Raw genomic sequence first — 20,027 nt, forward strand, 5'->3', positions numbered from 1 at the left:
ACCATCGGTTTCAAGTGGTGAATCGGAGGTTAAAAGATCGATGCAGGGTATGATTTCATGGTCGATGTTTTTTGTTTTTGTTGATTGTTTTGCATGGTTTTTTTGAAGTTTTGAATTGAGAATTTCTTGGTTTATTTAGAAAGTTGGTCAAACAAAAGAGAAAAATGAGGAAATATTGTCATAACAAGCCGTTAAAGATCGCTCAACAGATTGAAGAGCATGAATGTTTTGTCACTAAGGTATATATATATATATATATATATATATATATATATATATATATACACACTAGCCGTTTGTCCGCGCAAAGCGGCGGCGGCGAATAGTTTCTTTCAAGCAATTAGTTCAATTTGGAGACATGTTATATTTCTAAGAACACTTCCACAATTATCGATCGGTTTGACAAAAATAAAAAGTGCAATGCCAAAACCAAAAAATATTGTGGTGGTGGATTCCATGGAGGAAAAAGAGATGAAAATTTGAATTAGTCTCCAGCTAACTATATTTTATGCAAAAAATTAGGGAACTCCAATTTGAATGGGTTTTTAAATTTCAATTTGTCGAAAAGAAGTGTTTCAGATTTCGAATGCACCAGATACCAGAGAAGAGATATTTTAGGAGTACAAGTTGGGCAAAATTGATGAAAATACTAATTCAAATGTGTTTTTAATACTTGTATCTCTAACATTATATTATAATATTATTATATTAATAGTTGGTTGTACTTTAAGCTTAAAGACTTGAACATCTTAAAAAAAAAATATTATTATTATATTGATTTTATTTATAGAAATAATAGGATTTCTTTTATAAGGTAGTATGTATATATATATATATATATATATATATATATATATATATATATATATATATATATATATATATATATATATATATATATATATCGATTTATGAATTATGGATATATTGTGAGAGAAGACTATAAGAAATTGGATAAACTTGAAATGAGTATATGGGAATGTTGTGAATTACTGAATGAAGTTGTAGACGATATTTGGATGAACTGCAAATCGACCAATTGTTACAGACAGGTGAAGTAATTAGGAAATATTATCCAAATGAAGACTCCCTTCATTTAAGTGCCCTTATTCATGGTATATTAATATACTACAAATTTATATCTATATCCATTAATCCATATATATACATGTTCATGGTGGATTAAGCTCTTAATTACTATGATATTTTTTTGTAGACCTTGGAAAAGTTCTACTCCTTACAAGATTTAGGGAGCTACCACAGTGGGCAGTTGTGGATGACACACACCCTCTTGGTTGTGCTTTTGACGAATCATTTTTTCATGACAAGTTATATGTATATATATTTGTTAATCTAAAGATTATAATTAATTCATAAAGACTATTTATTATCTTTTATAACCCTGATATTAAGAATCCTGTTTATCAAATGAGATTTATTCGGAAGGATGTGGACTAGAAAATATGATAATATCATGGGGTCATGATGATTATATGTACTTGGTATGAGATCTAAAACTTATATATATATATATATATATATATATATATATATATATATATATATATATATATATATATATATATATATATTGCAGATATGTTACCTTCAATGTAGGTCCTTAGAAGCATAATAAGTTTGATACAAATTAAAAAATTAAAAAAAAGAAAACAATTTATTCATTTTAAATTTGCAGGTTGCAAAGGAAAATGCGACTACTTTGCCTCAATGTGGATTATTTATCATTCCTTATCATTCTTTCTATTCTAAGTAAATTTGCGATATTTAATAATATTATTTCCAAAAAAACAAATTATGAATTTATATGTTTTAAATTGTAGCAGCAATGCATCGGTATGGAGCTTATAAGCATTTGATGAATGAAGAGGATGTTGAGAAGTTGAAATGGCTTCAAATGTTCAAGTAAGTATGTAAATTTTATGTACATGTAATGCAAATATAATTAATAATAATAATAATTAATTAATGATTATGTTTAATTTTTATTTGCAGTAAGCATGATCTTCAAGTAAAAGTAAAGTCTATGCTGATGTTGAAAATGTTAAGTATTACTATCACTCATGTAACATTCCAAAATATGGTCCCAAATTTTTTATTTATTTAATAATAGATAAAATAGTATTTTCCAACATCATCCAAACATTTCAAATAAAAACCAATGTAACAATTGCGATAAAATTAGAGTAAAACATCATGTGCGGAATCCCAATGGTGCGTGCGATGTAGTCAACCCGAACTCTTCCTTTTGCAACCAGAAGCACCTGAAACATAAACTAAAAACAGTAAGCACAAAGTTTAGTAGCTCCCAAAATACCACATACCATACATATCATGCAATAATGAGATATGGACTCCGCCCACACTCAGATATAGTGAGATACAGGCCCCGCCCACACTCGAATAACGGACCCCGCCAAATGAGATAAGGGCCCTGCCTAACCTCGGATAGTAATGAGATACGGGCCCCGCCCACACTAAGATAATAATGAGATACGGGCCTCGCCCACACTCATATTACGGGCCCGGCCCAAGAGACATACATATACAAGTACATACAAGTATTACACAGACAATAAGTATAGTAACATAACTAAACGATGGTCGGCCTTGATGCCTTAGACCCGCTAAACTCAATGAGGAAACTCACGTCGAAAAGTTGAATCTCCAAGAAGGAAATCTCGAACTGCTGCCCTGACGACTCCTGAGCTATTAGTGCAAAATAACATCCAATTAAAATCCAATAATCCAACTTAGGGTAAAATGACCATTTTACCCCTGGCCTAAGTTGGTTCATGACTAAGGTCCAAAACCATAACATAAAAGGTCCATCACTAGATAATCTTCCAAAGCCCACTGGTAGCCCACGTATGGCCCGATTTTCCAGATTGTGCCCAAACTCCTTTAGTGGGATTTACCCTAAAGCCCAAACATATACATAGTCCAAAAACCTGATTTCTGATGGTCCATTGAAGCCCAAAGCAACAAGGTCCAAGAAAATGGACCAAGGAAAGCCCAATGTTGGATCGAACAGTGGGTGTTCCCTTGTGGAATGCTTCAGATCACGAGCCTCAGCCAGAATGTTGGGCGTTCCCTGACCCAACGTTGGTCATTCGCACACTGATGCCCAAAAGCACTTAATGCCTAAAGCCACATGACCAGAACCTAGATCCAAGTCCTAAAGATCATCTAGAACCATAAAGTCACTGACTTGGTGACTTTGCATACCCTAAAAGGTCCCAACTTCAGGATATAGCATTCAACTTCCATAAAAAAAGGATTAATCTCATGCATGGGGCTTATACAACTCCAAAGATGTAAACTTTATGAATCTAAAACATCATAAACACCAAGAGAAGCAACTCAAAGCTATTGGAGTGATCATAACTACAAGATCGCAACCATGGGACCAAAAAGGGACCAAAATCCATACAAACTTAGATCTAAGCTTCTAATGAGCAAGGTTAGAGCTTTATACCTTTAATGTGCTGGAAATGGAGCAGAGAACCAGGATCTATAAGCTCCTACTTGAACCACCACCTTACACCAAGCTTCTCTTTCTTGAATGAGATTCAAACACACACAATGAGCCCACAACACTCAAGGAGGCTCTAGGATTTCGAGATTAGGGTTTGAGGATAGTCTTAAAACCTAAAAATTAGGGTTTGAGCTCCAAGTGTAAATGCCCTGCGTTCCCCAAGGGAACGCCCCGCATTCGAGCTCCACCTCCGAAAGTCCAATCTTGGCAAGAATGGTCCCTCCTCTCCCATAACCTTGCAAAATAAGGCCAAAAAGCAATAACTTAATATATAAGGGACCAAAAATGAATAATACCTGGATCTGACCTTACAATTCTCCCCCAATTGAATTATACTTCGTCCTCGAAGTCCGTTGCCTTGAACAATTCAGTATAATGCTCCCTCATTTCTTCCTTCAGTTCCCATGTCCACTCAGACCCCTTACGGTGTAGCCACTGCACCTTAACCAGTTCCACAACCTTGTTCCTCAAGGTTTTTTCCTTCCAATTTAAAATTGCCACCAATCTCTTAATGTAATTAAGGCGGCCATCCACCTGAATATCCTCCAAAGGTACAACTGCAGAATCATCCACTAAACACTTCCGCAGCTGAGAGACATGAAAGGTGCTATGAATCTGACTGAGCTTGGCTGGACGATCAAGACGATAAGCTACCCAGCCCACCCGATCCAAAATGCTAAAGGGAACAATATACATGTGGCCCAAATCGACCCGCTTCCTGAACCGGATGACACCTTTCCAAGGTGACACCTTTAGGAGAATCATGTCTCCCACCTGAAACTCCAAGTCCGATTGACACTTGTCATCATAACTCTTATGCCGACTCTGAGCTGTCTAGAGCCTGCTCCGAACTTGCTAAATCAGCTCAGTGGTCTTGAGCACCACCTCGATACTCCCCATGACATGCCACCACCTCACGAACATAAATCTTGGCTAACTTCTCTGCAGAAATGCTCTCCTGGATCAGGATGAAATGCACGCTCTTGGTCAATCAATCCACGATGTCCCAAATAGAATCCACTCCACCTGCGGTCCTGAGAAGCTTTGTGATAAAATTCATGGTGATGTCTTTCTATTTCCATACGAGAATCTCCAACGACTGCATCTTGACCTGAGGTCACTGATGCTCGGCCTTCACTTTCTTGCAATTCAATCACCGCTCCACTAACCATGCTATATCCCGCTTCATGCAGGGCCACCAATAATCAGGGCGAAGATCCCTATACATCTTCGTTGCCCTGGGATGAATGGAGAATCTCGACTTGTGAGCCTCCTCCATCAGAAATTGGCACAACCCACCCTAATACGGAACCCAGACCTCCGATGCAGAGTCAACAGTCTGTGACTATCATAATCGAAGGAAGCCACCTGAACCACAATTCGCTCACACTTCCGACGCTCTTCCTTCATAGCATCAAACTGAGCCTCTCAAATCCGTTCCAAGAACGGAGTAATCATTGTCATCCTCAAGCATATACCTCGAATCGGAGCCTTGACCAGAATCAAATCAATCCTGAACTCTACTTGTCTCTCTGGAGGTACCCCACACAAATCCTTTGGGAACATATCCGGGTAATCCTGCACAATCGGCACATCGTCTATGGTAGCCTTACCCTTATCCCGGGTATCCATGATATAGGCGATGAAACCCAAGCATCCGTGTTGAAGATAACGTTTGGCCCTCACTGCAAAACACATAATCGGCCCACATTGCGGTCTCTCTCCCTGAATCACCAGCTCTCCCCCACTTGGGGTTTGAACCCGAACTAACTACTACTCACAGTCGATCACTACCCAATTAGGGATCAACCAGTCCATTCCCACGATGACCATGTTCCCACGAAGAGGAATGGGAACCAGATCAATCGGATACCACTCACTAAACAATTGGAGTGTACAATCCCGATGAACTCTCACAACCCTGACTGTCCTATCATCAACAATCTTTACATCAAGAGGACGATCCAGCTCCTCTGGAGCTCCAACAAATCTCTTGCTAAGAGCAAGAGATACAAAAGATCGGGTAGCCCCAAAATTAAGTAGTACCAAAGCAGAGATACTGTTCACGAGGAACGGTCTCGTCACAACATTGGGAGATGCATACGCCTCCTCCGCTGTCAGCTGAAAGCCTTGTTCGTCACCGTTGGTGCATCAGCTCGGCCCTGACGGCCGTCAATAATCCTCAAAGTCACAGGGGTAGCTACTAACATCGGTCCTGCTTAGCCAAACTTGGATAATCAGGCCCTTTTGTGGCCCCTCTGATTGCACTAAAAGCAAATCAGATCAGATACCAGGGTGATAGTGGTGGTAGAAGTACAATAATTAGTTATATATATATATATATATATAAGAGAGAGAGAGAGAGAGAGAGCTAGGTTCAAGTATTCTAACTAATTATTGTGTGGATGTGTGGACAATATTATTGTATGAGAATTACTAAGAGAATAAGTTGTTTAGCAAGGCGAATACTTTCAACCTTACAAAAATATCGTCATTTTCATGCATTTTCGCTAATTATTATTTATTTTTGTTCTCATACATCGTTTTTCACTTATTTTCATTCTGACAGAATACGACTCAATAAATATTCTGACAATATTTTGACAGAAATGAGAATAATAATAATAAGTGTATAATAACCTTATAGTCGATTTAATTAGTGAGAATGTGTGTTACTGACAATAGTTATGTAAGATTGAACGTATTTATATTATCAAACAACATATTTTCTTTATCATTCTCAAATAATAACATTGTCCATACGTCCGCACAATAATTAGTTAGAACAGAATAACCTAAGAGTATATATATATATATATATATATATATATATATATATATATAGCTGTAAACAAACTGAACGTTCGACGAACTGTTCGTGAACCGTTTGGCGGGAAGTTCGTTTATGTTCGTTTATTTAATAAATGAACAAACATGAACACACATTCTCGTTCGTTTAACTAAACGAATGAACATGAACAATTGTCTCGTTCATTCAATTATGTTTGTGAACCTTTGTTTATGTAGTTCGTTTACGTTCGTTTATGTTCGTTTATTTTATGTTCATATATGTTCAATTATGTATAATTACATTACCATTTTATATGTTCGTTTATGTTCATATATGTTCAATTGTATTTATTTATCTACGTTCATTTATGTTCCTTCGTTTATGTTCGTTTAGAATGTTCACAAACATAAACAATGTAATTTTTTTAAACAAACGAACATGAACAAGAAAACTCGTTAATTTATTTGTTCGAGTTCGTTCATTTGTTCGACTAACTTAAACGAACGAACATGAACAAGCCATGATTCGTGTTCATTCGGTTCGTATACAACCCTCTCTTTCTCTCTCTCTCTCTCTCTCTCTCTCTCTCTCTCTCGAGTTAACTACACATTAGTAAGCAATGCCAAATCCATATGGACACAACCTAAAAGTTAATGTCTCTTTGTGTACGACACATACTACTGAAGACATAATTTAAAAAGGGGGAGGGGGGGGGGGGTTAATTATAAAAACCAATAATTGAAAGTAATAAAAACTACATAAAATATAAAGTGCAAGAAACTTCAGAATATAAGATGATCCTGCTGTAATTCTCTTAAACATGCAATTAATCCATAAGTGGTTATTTAATATGCGTTCTATCTAGGTTATCACTAAAAACTACTAGCAAACTCTATCAATCCTCTTTTATCAAGTTGTTTAATCAAAACAAGCTCTAGAAAATCGCATTAAGATTAGTGTAAAATTTCTAGAATATTCAGTATTTCTCATAAGCTAGAAAACGTAAAAATATGTAACTTTTAGCTTACATCAACATTAAATCTTGTTACAGAACCAATATGATGTTTGTTACTTATTACTTATTATTAAACATTTATGATTTTTAGCAAGTGCTTTACTAGATTAAATGAATCTCGTGATCAACATGAATCGAACCAAAATCAAACGTGGGGTTAAATCAAAACTGAAATCACTATATAGAAACATGAATTAAAAAACCAAATTTAGTGATTAATTACGTAAAAAGTCAAACTCTAAGAATCGGTAAACAACAAAATCTAATCCATTGCACCTTTAGAGAAATCAACTATAATCAATTGGAGAATCAAATCTAAGCATAATTACTTTCTTATATTTGTAGCTGACAAATATGTACTATGAAAAATCAACCAACATTTTACAAACTGAACCAAGATTGTCGATAACCAGGTAGCCAACATGTTCGGTTGGTAATACCATACCAATTGAGTAATGATGGTACGGTAGTGATACATAGTTTTCAATACCAAGTAGTACCATACTAACCAACATGTAACATGTTTAAGATTTAAGAGCTTTGATATTATTGTTTATCGTATTAGTATAGTTTAAAGTTTTAAACTAATGTTGGCGTGTCCTATTTTCCTCCACTACTTTAACTTATAAACTCATGGTAGAAATTAATAATATTCTTGTGGATTGAATTTTCAATCTCAGACATAACAAAAATCTCCTTTACAAAATCCCATTCTTATTTCACAATGCTCAAGAACATAAAAACCGTCATTCACAAAGCCACATACATATTGGTATATAACATTATCAACATATACCAACCAAATTTATTGGTAGCCAAAATAAGTTGATACAAAATATACATGGTAAGATAGTGGTAAAATAAATTTTATACCAACTATAATTGAGTTTAATGAAAAAATGACCGATATCGTACAAATTCCACCCCTTCTTATATTGAATAATTGTAATCTATTTTATTTTTTTTAGTTGTCTAAAATCTATTTTCTATTTGCCTTTTTTTTTTGCTCTAATTTTGTTTGAACTTACAAATTAGAAATCTCCTTTTAATAACTTTTAAATTAGTTTATTTAATAGTGAAAATTTCAAATCAAATCGTACTCGTTCCTTGAGTGTTCGATAAATCCGATCTTACTATAACTATACTTCTAATCGGTTAGATATATTTGCCTAGTTGTGTATAAGTCACCCGTTGTGATAATTCTCATTCAAAACTAGTAAAATAAACACATCATAGTGAAACATAAAGTTCAGCGTGTTGAAAAAAAGGGGTTGTACAAAATCAAGAAATCAACTTTGATAGAAAAATTAAAACATGTAGCACCAGAATGAGAGACTTATTCTTGCTTTTATTTTATTTCTCAACATCAGTGGGTTATCCACCATCTTAATGTCACGCCAACTTTTTTTAGTGGATATATCGAGAAAGGAGTCTATGTTATCTAATCGGAAGGATTATTGAGAAAGTAAATATTGATAAGGCGTTCCAACTCTACAAAACTATTTATGGTTTACTACAAGTTCCTCGAGTTTGGAACATTATTTTAGATAAACTTGAAAGTGATTAGTTTTTCAAAAATTTCACAAGACCAGAAGGTTATGGATAGTCAAAATTCTTATTGTTGGTGTCTATGTAATGACTTAATCATTATTGGGGCGAACACCAAAGACATTGTTGAATTCAAGAAACAAAAAATATTTTGAAATGCATGACTTGAGACTACTTTCTTAGTATCTTGGAATTGAAGTTTCTCAAATGGAGTGGAGAAAAATTTGCAATAAACAACTTACACAACAAAGTTTTTGGAGTAATTTGTTCACCAACGAAACCAAAATTGAAGGACAAGAATGATTAATACGGAGAAATAGTCGACCCAACTATATATAAACGAGTGATTGGTTGCTTGACGTATTTGACTCACTGGACTTTTAGTTTTTAAATATTCATGTTTTGATCTAAACATTAAACATTTGTATTATCTTACACAAATATAATCCCGATCAAAGGTAAATAAAAAGATAAATCTGATAATATTTGAAATTTATGCAATTATTGATATATTTAATGACATATTTAAGTTTTTGATGAAGAAAAGATGAAATCTAAACGTTAATTTATATTTTTCTAACAAACTTCTATAGAAACCACTAAACGTTAATTTATATTTTTCTAACAAACTTCTATAGAAACCACTATTGATAATCAACTAAGCATGTCCTAAATTATGATTTTTCAGAATAATATTATTTGTTCGTAGAAAGCTATACGAGTAAACGTTTTGGTATATATATCGTCTTAAAGTAATAATGATTTAATTTGAAAAACTTAGATACATGTAAAATATAAACTTTTTCAATAAAAATGAATAATTAGTGGCATTTTGTCATATATCTAAAACTTTAGGTACTTGAATGCAATAAAATAAGGGTGAAATACAACCACCCCCGCAGACAAAATTAGTCATGCCATTTATTTGACAACAGTTGAAACGGGGATGTAACTGACGACTGTCTGATCCCGATTACGGCCAAAATCAGCTCAGCGGAGAATCGGGCCGGCGACAATGTCGTCGATTCAACGGCCACCAAACGACTCTTGGGACTACATGCTACCAGGTCCACCTTCCCGCAACAACGGTGGATCTGCCGACCTCCGTTCGACCGGACTTCTAGCCTACGCCGCCGGCAGCAGTGTTGCCATAGTCGACTCACGCTCAATGCAACTCGTATCAGTCCTCCCGATTCCTCCTCCGTCCGCCAGCACTGCAAATTCCACCACAAGTTCCTCAACGTCTTCGTATTTGTCTCCCTTTGTCACCGCCGTCCGTTGGTGCCCTACTCCGCTTCGCCTCGATCTTCTCTCACATGATCCTACGTCTTCGCACTCCCACCTTCTCCTCGCTGCCGGCGACCGCCAAGGCCGTGTTTGCCTCCTTGATCCACGCGTCAAAGCATCTGCTCCTCTTTTCCTTCAAACCGATCCGAATTCCAAATTAGGTATCCAAGACCTGTGTTGGATCCAATCCAGACCTGATTCGTGGATCATTGCTGCCATAACCGGATCCTCGCTCCTCTCTCTATTCGAAACATCCACTGGGCGTTGCTTCTTCAAATACGACGCCGCTCCGGAAACCTTCTCGTGCATTAAACGTGATCCCTTTGATTCCCGCCATTTCTGTGTTGTAGGTCTCAGAGGCTTCCTTCTAGCGATCAAAGTTCATGGCGACAATTCGGAATCGGACGTCGTATTGAAAGAACTTCAAATACCTACCGATGTCTCTGAATTGAATAAGCTGGAGAGAGATGCAGCTGCCGCTAGTACTTCCGGTTCAATCAACAATTCTCCGGCAATGGCGTCCTTCCCCACTTACGTAGTGAAAATCGCGTTTTCTCCACATTGGAAGCACATTTTGTATGTGACTTTTCCAAGGGAATTGGTTGTGTTCGATATGCAATATAAAACGGCTCTGTCTCGTATCAATTTACCTAGAGGATGTGGAAAGTTTCTCGATGTGTTGCCTGACCCAAGCTTGGAGGTGGTCTACTGTGCTCATTTGGATGGACGCCTCAGCGCTTGGAGGAGGAAGGAGTAAGTAAATTTTCTACTCAATCGAAAAACTATATTAAGTATGTTTGATTATTGCATTGAGATATGAATATGGCCATAATTGCTTAACCTTCAATCATATTCATTTATTAATCTGAATTTCTCTACATTTAAGGAACCTTCATGATAACATCTTCATCTTTGCGCTTGCTTATATATGAGTGTCTATGTATATAGTTTATGTATCTACATGTTTTCTTCAACATAAAGGGATTTACTTATTTTCATATCACAACAGAGGAGAGCAGGTGCATGTGATGTGCATGATGGAAGAATTGATGCCCTCACTTGGCACCCCTATCCCATCTCCCTCAGTTCTTGCAGTTGTCATCTCTCGATCAGATTCCACCCTGCAAAATGTTCACAAGCATCTTTCCGATGGACATCATACTTCTTCACCTGCTATGGATTTTGACAACCCTTTCGATTTTTGTGATGAAACTCCAGTCATTTCTAAAACCCATCTGTTATCCATTTCTGATGATGGAAAAATATGGAACTGGCTTCTGACTGCTGAAGGCCCAACAGAGAATCAAAAAGCTGCATCAGATGTTGCCATTGTTGCAGAAATCAGTAAAGATAAAGATTCATCTTTAGATACAAATTCTGGAGTGGATTCTTCATTTGGCTCTGTGAACGATGTAGTCAAACAAACAGATAAGGAGAATATTAGAAAGGGTCGTCGATCATCCTCCAAAAAGAACAAGGATGAGCTGTCACTAAAGGTTTATTCTTGTTGTTACTCAATGTTGACTTTGGTTATTTATTCATTCTTACTGATAAAATTCTTCAATCAGATCAGTTTGGTTGGGCAGCTGCATCTTCTTTCTTCATCAGTGACTATGTTAGCTGTACCATCCCCTTCTTTAACTGCCACTTTTGCACGTGAGTTCTTTCTGCTGTTTAAAAGCAAATATCAGATTTTTTATATTAAATATTATACTCATTAATTAATAACATATGAAGGAGGGGGAAACCATCCTGCAGTAGCTGTTCCACTAGTTGCCTTGGGAACTCAGAGTGGTTCAGTTGACATTGTTGATGTTTCTGCAAATGCTGTTGCTGCAAGTTTTTGTATCCATGATAGTGTTGTAAGAGGATTAAGGTGGTTGGGTAATACAAGACTAGTCTCATTCTCATACACTCAGGTATGTATTATGTGTATGTAACAAAAAAACTTGTATTAAACTATTAAATAAGTAATCACATGTATTCATTTTCTCAATTTGAAATGAGTAATGACTAATGACATATAACTATTACTCTGTGTACTTAGGGAAATGAGAAAACTGGTGGCTTTACAAATAGGCTTGTTGTTACCAATCTTCGAACTGGCCTTAATCGAACATTTAGGGTTTTACAAAAACCAGAACGTACTCCCATAAGAGCTTTAAGGGCTTCATCTTCCGGAAGGTTGTTCTTGAAAAAGGGTTTTCTTTAATTCTTCAATCCATTTGATAGGGTTAATGTCATTAATGGGTAATGAACTATTTGTGAACAAAATGTTCCATTTGCTTACCTTTTGATTGTACTTTTAAAAAAAAAGAATGAATAGTTTGTTACCCAATCTTGACATTTAATCTAAACCTATTTGACACATTCTTGATGCAATTTTGTAGGTATCTTTTGATATTGTTTCGTGATGCTCCTGTTGAGGTTTGGGCAATGACAAAGACTCCAGTCATGGTAAACCAGATTACTTGTGTTATTTTTTTAATTGTTTAATTTTCTTTTTCAAATAATGTTTTCTTTTTTTGCAGCTTAGGTCTTTGGCTCTTCCATTTACAGTATTGGAGTGGACTCTTCCTACTGTTCCAAGACCAACACAGACTGCAGCATCTAAGCAATCTGACACTTCTGCCCCTCCTGAAACAGACTCTAGTGAGTATAGTATAATATTAATAGCATTTTCATTAGGGTTAAATGCAAGAAATAGCAACACACTTTAATTTATTTGTTTTATTGTTTATTATAATTCATAACATCCTACTTTCTTTTCTTCTCATCAAAGTTTAATTATCATAAAGTAAAGTCAAAAGTAACTTCTAATGCAGATGGAGGTCAAGAAGAGTTTTCAGAGACTTTTGCATTTGCACTTGTAAATGGTGCACTTGGGGTGTTTGAAGTTCAAGGGCGAAGGATCCGAGACTTCAAGTATTATTCTTTCCAAAAAAAAAAAAACTCATTATCCAATTTATCTTTTTTTTCATTTAATTTATTATTTATATCTCATTCTAATTTACTTTTATTACTTTACAGACCAAAGTGGCCTGTTTCTTCACTTGTTTCTTCTGATGGACCTGTTAGAGCTATGGCCTATCGTTTGCCTCATGTGGTTAGTAATACTATTAGAATTGGAATCCAAGATTCCAGTTGAATTGGAATTCAAGATTCCATTCCATCGTTTGCTTCCCAAATGGATGGAAATCAATTCAATTCTTCCGGAATCCTTCAAATTCCATGTTTGATGGATTTCATCTCACAATATACCTAAGAAAGACGGTGGAACTATTTCAATTCCATTTGTTTTTTTTGTTAAATGACGAAAATACCCTTGTCAGGTGATGGGGGACAGGTCAGGTAACATTAGGTGGTGGGATGTTACAACTGGACAATCCTCCTCTTTCAACACTCACCGTGAAGGCATTCGAAGAATCAAATTCTCACCCGTTGTTCCTGGAGACCGAAGCCGTGGACGTATTGCTGTATTGTTTAATGACAATACATTTTCCGTTTTCGACCTTGTAAGCAAATTTTTTTTACAAAATAAGTAAATCATTATTTTCCAATAATAGCAATATGTAGCAATGCCTATGTTGGTATTATTAGGTCAAAGATAAAGTACATTACTATTATAAAATTAAAAAAAAATTATTATTTTTTTGCAGGATTCACCAGATCCATTAGCTAACTCATTACTACAGCCTCAGTTTCCTGGAACACTAGTGCTGGAACTTGATTGGTTGCCTGTAAGAACTGATAAAAATGATCCTCTGGTTTTGTGTATTACTGGAGCAGATAGTAGCTTTCGCCTTATTGAAGTTAACATGTATGTTTCATAACTATATTTATTTAATATTTTTTTTAAAAAAAGTTGATAATAATGATTTATTATTTATGCAGTGAAAAAAGATCTGGTTATGGAGCTCAGTATGGATCAATAAAGGAGCGGTTTCGGCCCATGCCTTTATGTTCTCCTATATTACTTCCTACTGCACATGCCTTGGTAATTTTGCCCTTAACCTTTTCTTTAAACAAACATTGATATTCTCTCTAATCACACAAATTGAAAATATAACATTATTATTATTATTATTATTATTAACAGGCATTGAGGCTGATCTTGCAATGTGGTGTAAAGCCTTCATGGTTTAACACATGCAGTACGATTATAAATAATAAAAATAATGAATTATCATTAGGAGATCTTCGTAGCTATTTAATTGATATACCAACAATTGGTGACACTGTTGTCCCAGAATTGCTTCTTAAGGTGCTAGAGCCTTACCAGAGAGAAGGTCAGTTTATATATATATATATATATATATATATATATATATATATATATATATATATATATATATATATATATATATATATATATATTTACAAATCTAGTTTCTTTATATATATGTATTTTTTATCGTATTTTATATTTGTTTACATTATTAGGTTGCATACTTGATGATGAAATGGTGCAAGAGTATGGTAGTATAGTGAATAAAGGTTCAGCTGCAAGGTTCTCTTTTTCAGCAGCAATATTTGGTGAAACATCAGAGGCTTATTTCTGGTTGCAATTGCCTCATGCACTTAACCACTTAATGAACAATTTAGCTAACAAGTCTCTACAAAAAGAAAAAGAAAAAACCCCTGTAAAATCATCGTCTGAAGAAATTGATGACGTGTCTTTGCTGACTAGGATTTCCTCCAAGGGTAAATCCGGAACTGGGTCAAGTAACACCAACACAGTGGTATAAATAAACTTTTTCCCTCTTTTTAGGGTTAATGTGATTGAATAACAATATGGTTGTCCATTTTGACACTTTAAGTCCGTAATCAGTTTTTTTTTACTCAATAGGCCATTGAACTAATTTTTTCGGGTTAATCTAGAAAAAAAACTTATATTTTGTGTTTTAGGAATGTGTTTTTACTTTACAATACTAATATTTAATAATGATAGATATTTATTTATGATCAGAGTGATGGTGAACTTAAATTAATGGCTTTTGAGCAAGAAGAATTATGGGAAAGTGCTAACGAGCGTATTCCATGGCATGAAAAATTAGAAGATGAAGAATCTATTCAGAACCGTGTGCATGAGTCAGTATTATATTTATTTTTTTAATATATAAATAATTCTCTTTTACTTTTCTAAATATGTAATTAATTAATTATCAGGCTTGTGTCAATTGGTAACTTGGAAGGTGCTGTAAGTTTAATGCTTTCTACTCCTCCAGAAAGCCCTTATTTTTATCCAAATGCTTTGCGTGCTGTTGCTCTTTCATCAGCTGTTTCAAGATCTTTAAATGAATTAGCTGTAAAGGTAATTAAAAATCCAATATATATTATATTATATATAATTTCCCATTTTTAATATATAATTTAATTTTGTTGTAGGTGGTTGCAGCAAGTATGGTGAGCACTGACAGGTCATTATCTGGCACACATTTGCTATGTGCTGTAGGGAGGTATCAAGAAGCTTGTTCACAGGTGTTCTTTCATTCCTAAAAAAAAATATATCCAATTTCATTCTACCTTTTTTTTTTTTATCAAAAAGACCAAAATACCCTCGTCACATTGCAATTATTGTAACATATATGTTTCAGCTACAAGATGCAGGTTGTTGGACAGATGCTGCAACATTAGCAGCAACACATTTAAAAGGAACTGATTATGCAAGGTTTGAATTTTTTTCATTTTTTATTTCCTGTCATTTCATTGAATATTTATATGTAAATTTTGCATATCACATTAACATATTAAAAGGATTTTATTTTTTCATAAAGATATTTAATTTGATTAAGATCTAGTCTCATATATTTTGTGGATTTTGCAGGGTATTACACAGATGGGCTGAACATGTCCTTCATGCTGAACATAACATCTGGAGGTATTATTGAGTTTTCTAAAATATATTTTTTTTCTTTTTCGAATTAAAAAAAAAAATGCAATTTTTGTCTGATTGGGATTTGGAACAAACATGACAGGTCCCTGATATTGTACATAGCAGCGGGTTCATTACAAGATGCACTGGCGGCACTCCGTAGGGCCCAGCAACCGGATACTGCAGCCATGTTTATAATCGCGTGTCGTGAAATTCATGCCAAATTTATTGAAAAATTAGATCCCGAAAAAGAGTCGGATTCTTTAATTAAAGAAAAGTTGGTGGTTTTGCCGGGTCTAAACCCGGAAAATGAAGATGTAATAGCTGCTGGTGAATTGTACGGACAGTTCCAACAGAAACTTGTTCACCTTTGCATGGACTCTCAACCATTTATAGATTAAATAAATAAATGCCATGCTGTCATGTCATATACTTTTGGTAAAGCACAAGGTACAACTTGACATTCATTTTACAAAGTGGTATACAACGTTATAGATTGATAGTCGATATTTATTTTTTGTTGTTGTAAGTATGAGAAGATGATACGATATTGTGCAATTTTGGACTTGTGTTCTTCATGATATTCTGCATCCTTTTGTTTTTGCTTGTTTGTGTTGAGTCGATATGTACGGAAAAGAAGTGTATTTTGTGTTGAGGAATCATTTGGGGTTTAAGATTTGTCTGAAGAGAACGTTGTATTAAGTGATGTTCTTTACCATAAAGCAACTATTGATAAAAGTTTTATATGAAAACCGTATGATATTTGTTAACATTTTCATGAATGCAATGTTAGAACCGGTTACATTTTAAATTTTCAATGAAAGTCGTTTTTTAGAATGGGGGAGAATTTTATATAAAATAGGTCAACCAATCCAAGTAAGTTAGAAAAAGGAGAGTTCAGTTTGGATAACACACCATTATGTAAGATAACCCAAATCCATAAGGCATCAAAGATTATTATGGAACTACCACTTCCACTTAAACAAGAGAGCTCTATTGAAGGCATACAAACTCCCCACTTCCAGACCTCCATCCTCTTTACTTTCCATAACCTTCTTCCACATGATCCATGTAAACTGTCTGTCACCTAACTCGTCACCCCAAAAAAAACCAATTTCTATGTGCTTCTAAACAATTGACGATTTTTTGGAAGCGCGAAACCTGATCATGAAGTACATCATTATGCTCCCATGAATTGACTTTATTAATGTAAGCCGACCTCCCACCCATAATAGTTTCACTTTCCAATTCAAAACTCTAATTGTGAATAATTGTGAATAGGGTTTAAATATTCTCAGATGCCATGTAATAACGATAAAAAAATGGCCTTATCGCTATTATATATATATATATATATACTAGACGTTTACCCGCGCAAAGCGGCGGGCGACAAATAGTTTGTTTCGACAATTAATTTCTTTTCGATGGAGAATGATTATTTTCAATTTAATCATTAGTTTGTTCTAGGAAACATGTCATATTAAAAATAAAGAAAATTCATGAAATGACTAAATTATAGGGTGTTGACTATTTATTTGGATGAAAAAAGATCTTTTCAAAACCTTGGAAGAGAGGATTTATAGGAGTTTGTTTAAATTTTAATATTATTTTATTAGTGATTAGTTGTACAATTAGCTTAATGATTTGGACGTCTTAAAAAAATATTATTATTTTATTCAATCTATTTTTAGAAATAGTAAGATTTGTTTTATATATATATATATATATATATATATATATATATATATATATATATATATATATATATATATATATATATATATATATATATATATATATATATATATATATATATAAAAGTCCTCTACTTTGCTCATTTTTCTGCGCCCCATGCTTTGAATCTTAGCAGACGGGAAGGAAGATGATGGATCAAAAATAAATTATTTGATTTCACTCAATTGGATAGAAAAAAAGTTCAACAAATGTTGGAAACCATATATATATATATATATATATATATATATATATATATATATATATATATATATATATATATAAATATAATAATAATAATAATAATAATAATAATAATAATATTATTATTAAAAAGTATACTTTTATAAATTCGGTTCGCTTTCGGTTTTTTTTTTTTTTTTTTTTTTTTTTTTAAACCGAAATCGAACCTAATATTTTGGTTTTTAAAAAACTTAAATCCAAACCATCGGTTTTTGGTTTTTCAGTTTTGTTCTATCAGTTTTTCGGTTTTGCTCACCCCTAGATGTGGGTTTCATGATGAATGATGATGGGATAATCGTTTTTAAATTTTGACTTCCGCATCATATTTTGTCTCTGGATTATATTTAATGGAAAAAACATCATAAATGGTCCCTGTGGTTTCTCCAAATCTGAAGTTTAATCCTCGTGGTTTAAAAACCTCATCGATGGTCCCTGTGCTTTCAAAACTTTTGATGTTTGGTTCTTTTTGCTAACTCTGTTATATTTCCACCGTTAAATGAAGGGTATTTCCATCATTTAACTATCCAGGGACCTTTTATGAGGTTTTCTTTTCTTTTATTATTATTTTTTTTCAAAAAAATTAATTTAATAACCAATGTCTCTCTCCCCCTCCCTCCCTCCCTCCCCCCCTCTCTCTCTCCCTCTCTCTCTCTCTCTCTCACACACACACACACACCATAGCCATACCCCACGACCCTACCCTATCATACTCTTTGTCTGCCATTACCACCACCATCGCTGCCACCGTCCACCATCACCACTACCATCATTAGACCAAAATCACCACCTTTATTTCTCCATTCCAGTACTACAAAACACCATAGCCATCGTTACTTCCACTTACCAAACCACCACATACCCTTCACCACCGCTATTATCTTTACTAATATCGTATTCTTCATCTTCTTCATTGAAACTGTTCATTTTTTCTCCCATGTAAGTACCCAATCAATAATGAGCAAAAACAACCATCCCATTCATTAAACCAATCAAAAGTCCATCAACTACACTAAAACTTAGACCTTCAAAATTATCGGATGCAAAAATAGTAAGAAATCGGAGATCATTGCTTCAACAAGTCGAAAACGAAATTAGGCAGAATCCCTAGTTAATGAATTCGATTAAACCCGTTTGGAAGCTGCCAAATCAGTTTCCCTGAAATCAAATGCTAGGGTTTCCAACATTTACACAGATCGAACAACCATAAACCTTCCACCACCGATGCCATTAGCCATTGAATTCACAACACCACCAGACAGAACAACCGCCATAGCAACATTAGTATCTTAGGAGGTTTTTCTTGTGGGGATGAAGAAAGCTTAAGTAGTTTCCAGATTAAAATCTAGCGGAATGAAGAGAGGCTTCCGACTTGAAATCCGATGAGGATGAAGAGAGATTTTCAGTGATGCTATGATATCCGACGAGAAATGACGGGGAAGCGGTGAAGCTTTCAGACGGGGCCACTGGACATCGGAGGCGATGAAGTTATCAGAGGAGGTGGGAACCGGAAACGCCAATGGTGAGAAGTTTGGTTCACCAGCAGTCAATTGATGGATGATTAGATTAGGAAGCAAGGATTGATGAAGGTGAATGGTTAGGTTGTGGAAGAATAGGAGTGGGGATCTAGTGTATGTATGTGTTTGGAGAGAGAGAGAGAGAGAGAGAGAGAGAGAGAGAGAGAGAGAGAGAGAGAGAGAGAGAGAGAAAGAGAAAGAGAGAGAGAGAGAGAGAGAGAGCGAGAGAGAGAGACCTTGGATATTAAATTTAATTTTAAAAAAAATAAAAGAAAAGAAAACCTCATAAAAGGTCCCTGGATAGTTAAATGACAAAAATACCCTTCATTTTAATGGTGAAAAGCGAACGGTGTTAGCAAAAAGGACCAAACATCAAAAGTTTTGAAAACACATAAACCATCTATGAGGTTTTTAAACCACAAGGATTAAACTTCAGATTTGGGGAAACCACAGAGACCATTTAT

The 20,027-nt window shown here is 34.7% G+C and overlaps 1 protein-coding gene and 1 pseudogene across 2 annotated transcripts; both read left to right on the forward strand.

Annotated features, from left to right (window-relative positions):
* The first annotated feature begins 911 nt into the window (after nucleotides 1-911).
* Nucleotides 912-9,475, forward strand: LOC145064041 (inositol oxygenase 1-like; annotated as a pseudogene).
* Nucleotides 9,476-9,814: 339 nt separating this feature from the next.
* LOC145061078 (Transducin family protein / WD-40 repeat family protein) lies at nucleotides 9,815-16,674 on the forward strand. Of its 2 annotated transcripts, XM_079008447.1 has the most exons (20): nucleotides 9,815-10,950; nucleotides 11,207-11,693; nucleotides 11,766-11,853; nucleotides 11,935-12,116; nucleotides 12,245-12,381; nucleotides 12,588-12,654; nucleotides 12,729-12,849; nucleotides 13,023-13,122; nucleotides 13,228-13,303; nucleotides 13,530-13,712; nucleotides 13,857-14,017; nucleotides 14,092-14,194; nucleotides 14,297-14,486; nucleotides 14,641-14,939; nucleotides 15,167-15,288; nucleotides 15,367-15,511; nucleotides 15,586-15,678; nucleotides 15,795-15,868; nucleotides 16,025-16,078; nucleotides 16,176-16,674. In XM_079008447.1, the coding sequence occupies exons 1-20, from the start codon at nucleotides 9,926-9,928 to the stop codon at nucleotides 16,471-16,473; spliced, it is 4,005 nt and encodes a 1,334-aa protein (XP_078864573.1). In that variant the 5' UTR covers nucleotides 9,815-9,925; the 3' UTR covers nucleotides 16,474-16,674. The 2 variants fall into 2 exon arrangements, with proteins under 2 accessions (XP_078864573.1, XP_078864572.1); XM_079008446.1 differs by having other exon boundaries at nucleotides 11,207-11,853.
* Nucleotides 16,675-20,027: the final 3,353 nt, after the last annotated feature.

The sequence above is a fragment of the Lactuca serriola genome, chromosome 7, assembly GCF_051521515.1.
Source record: "Lactuca serriola cultivar US96UC23 chromosome 7, Lser_US96UC23_V15, whole genome shotgun sequence".
NCBI classification, from domain to species: Eukaryota; Viridiplantae; Streptophyta; class Magnoliopsida; order Asterales; family Asteraceae; genus Lactuca; species Lactuca serriola.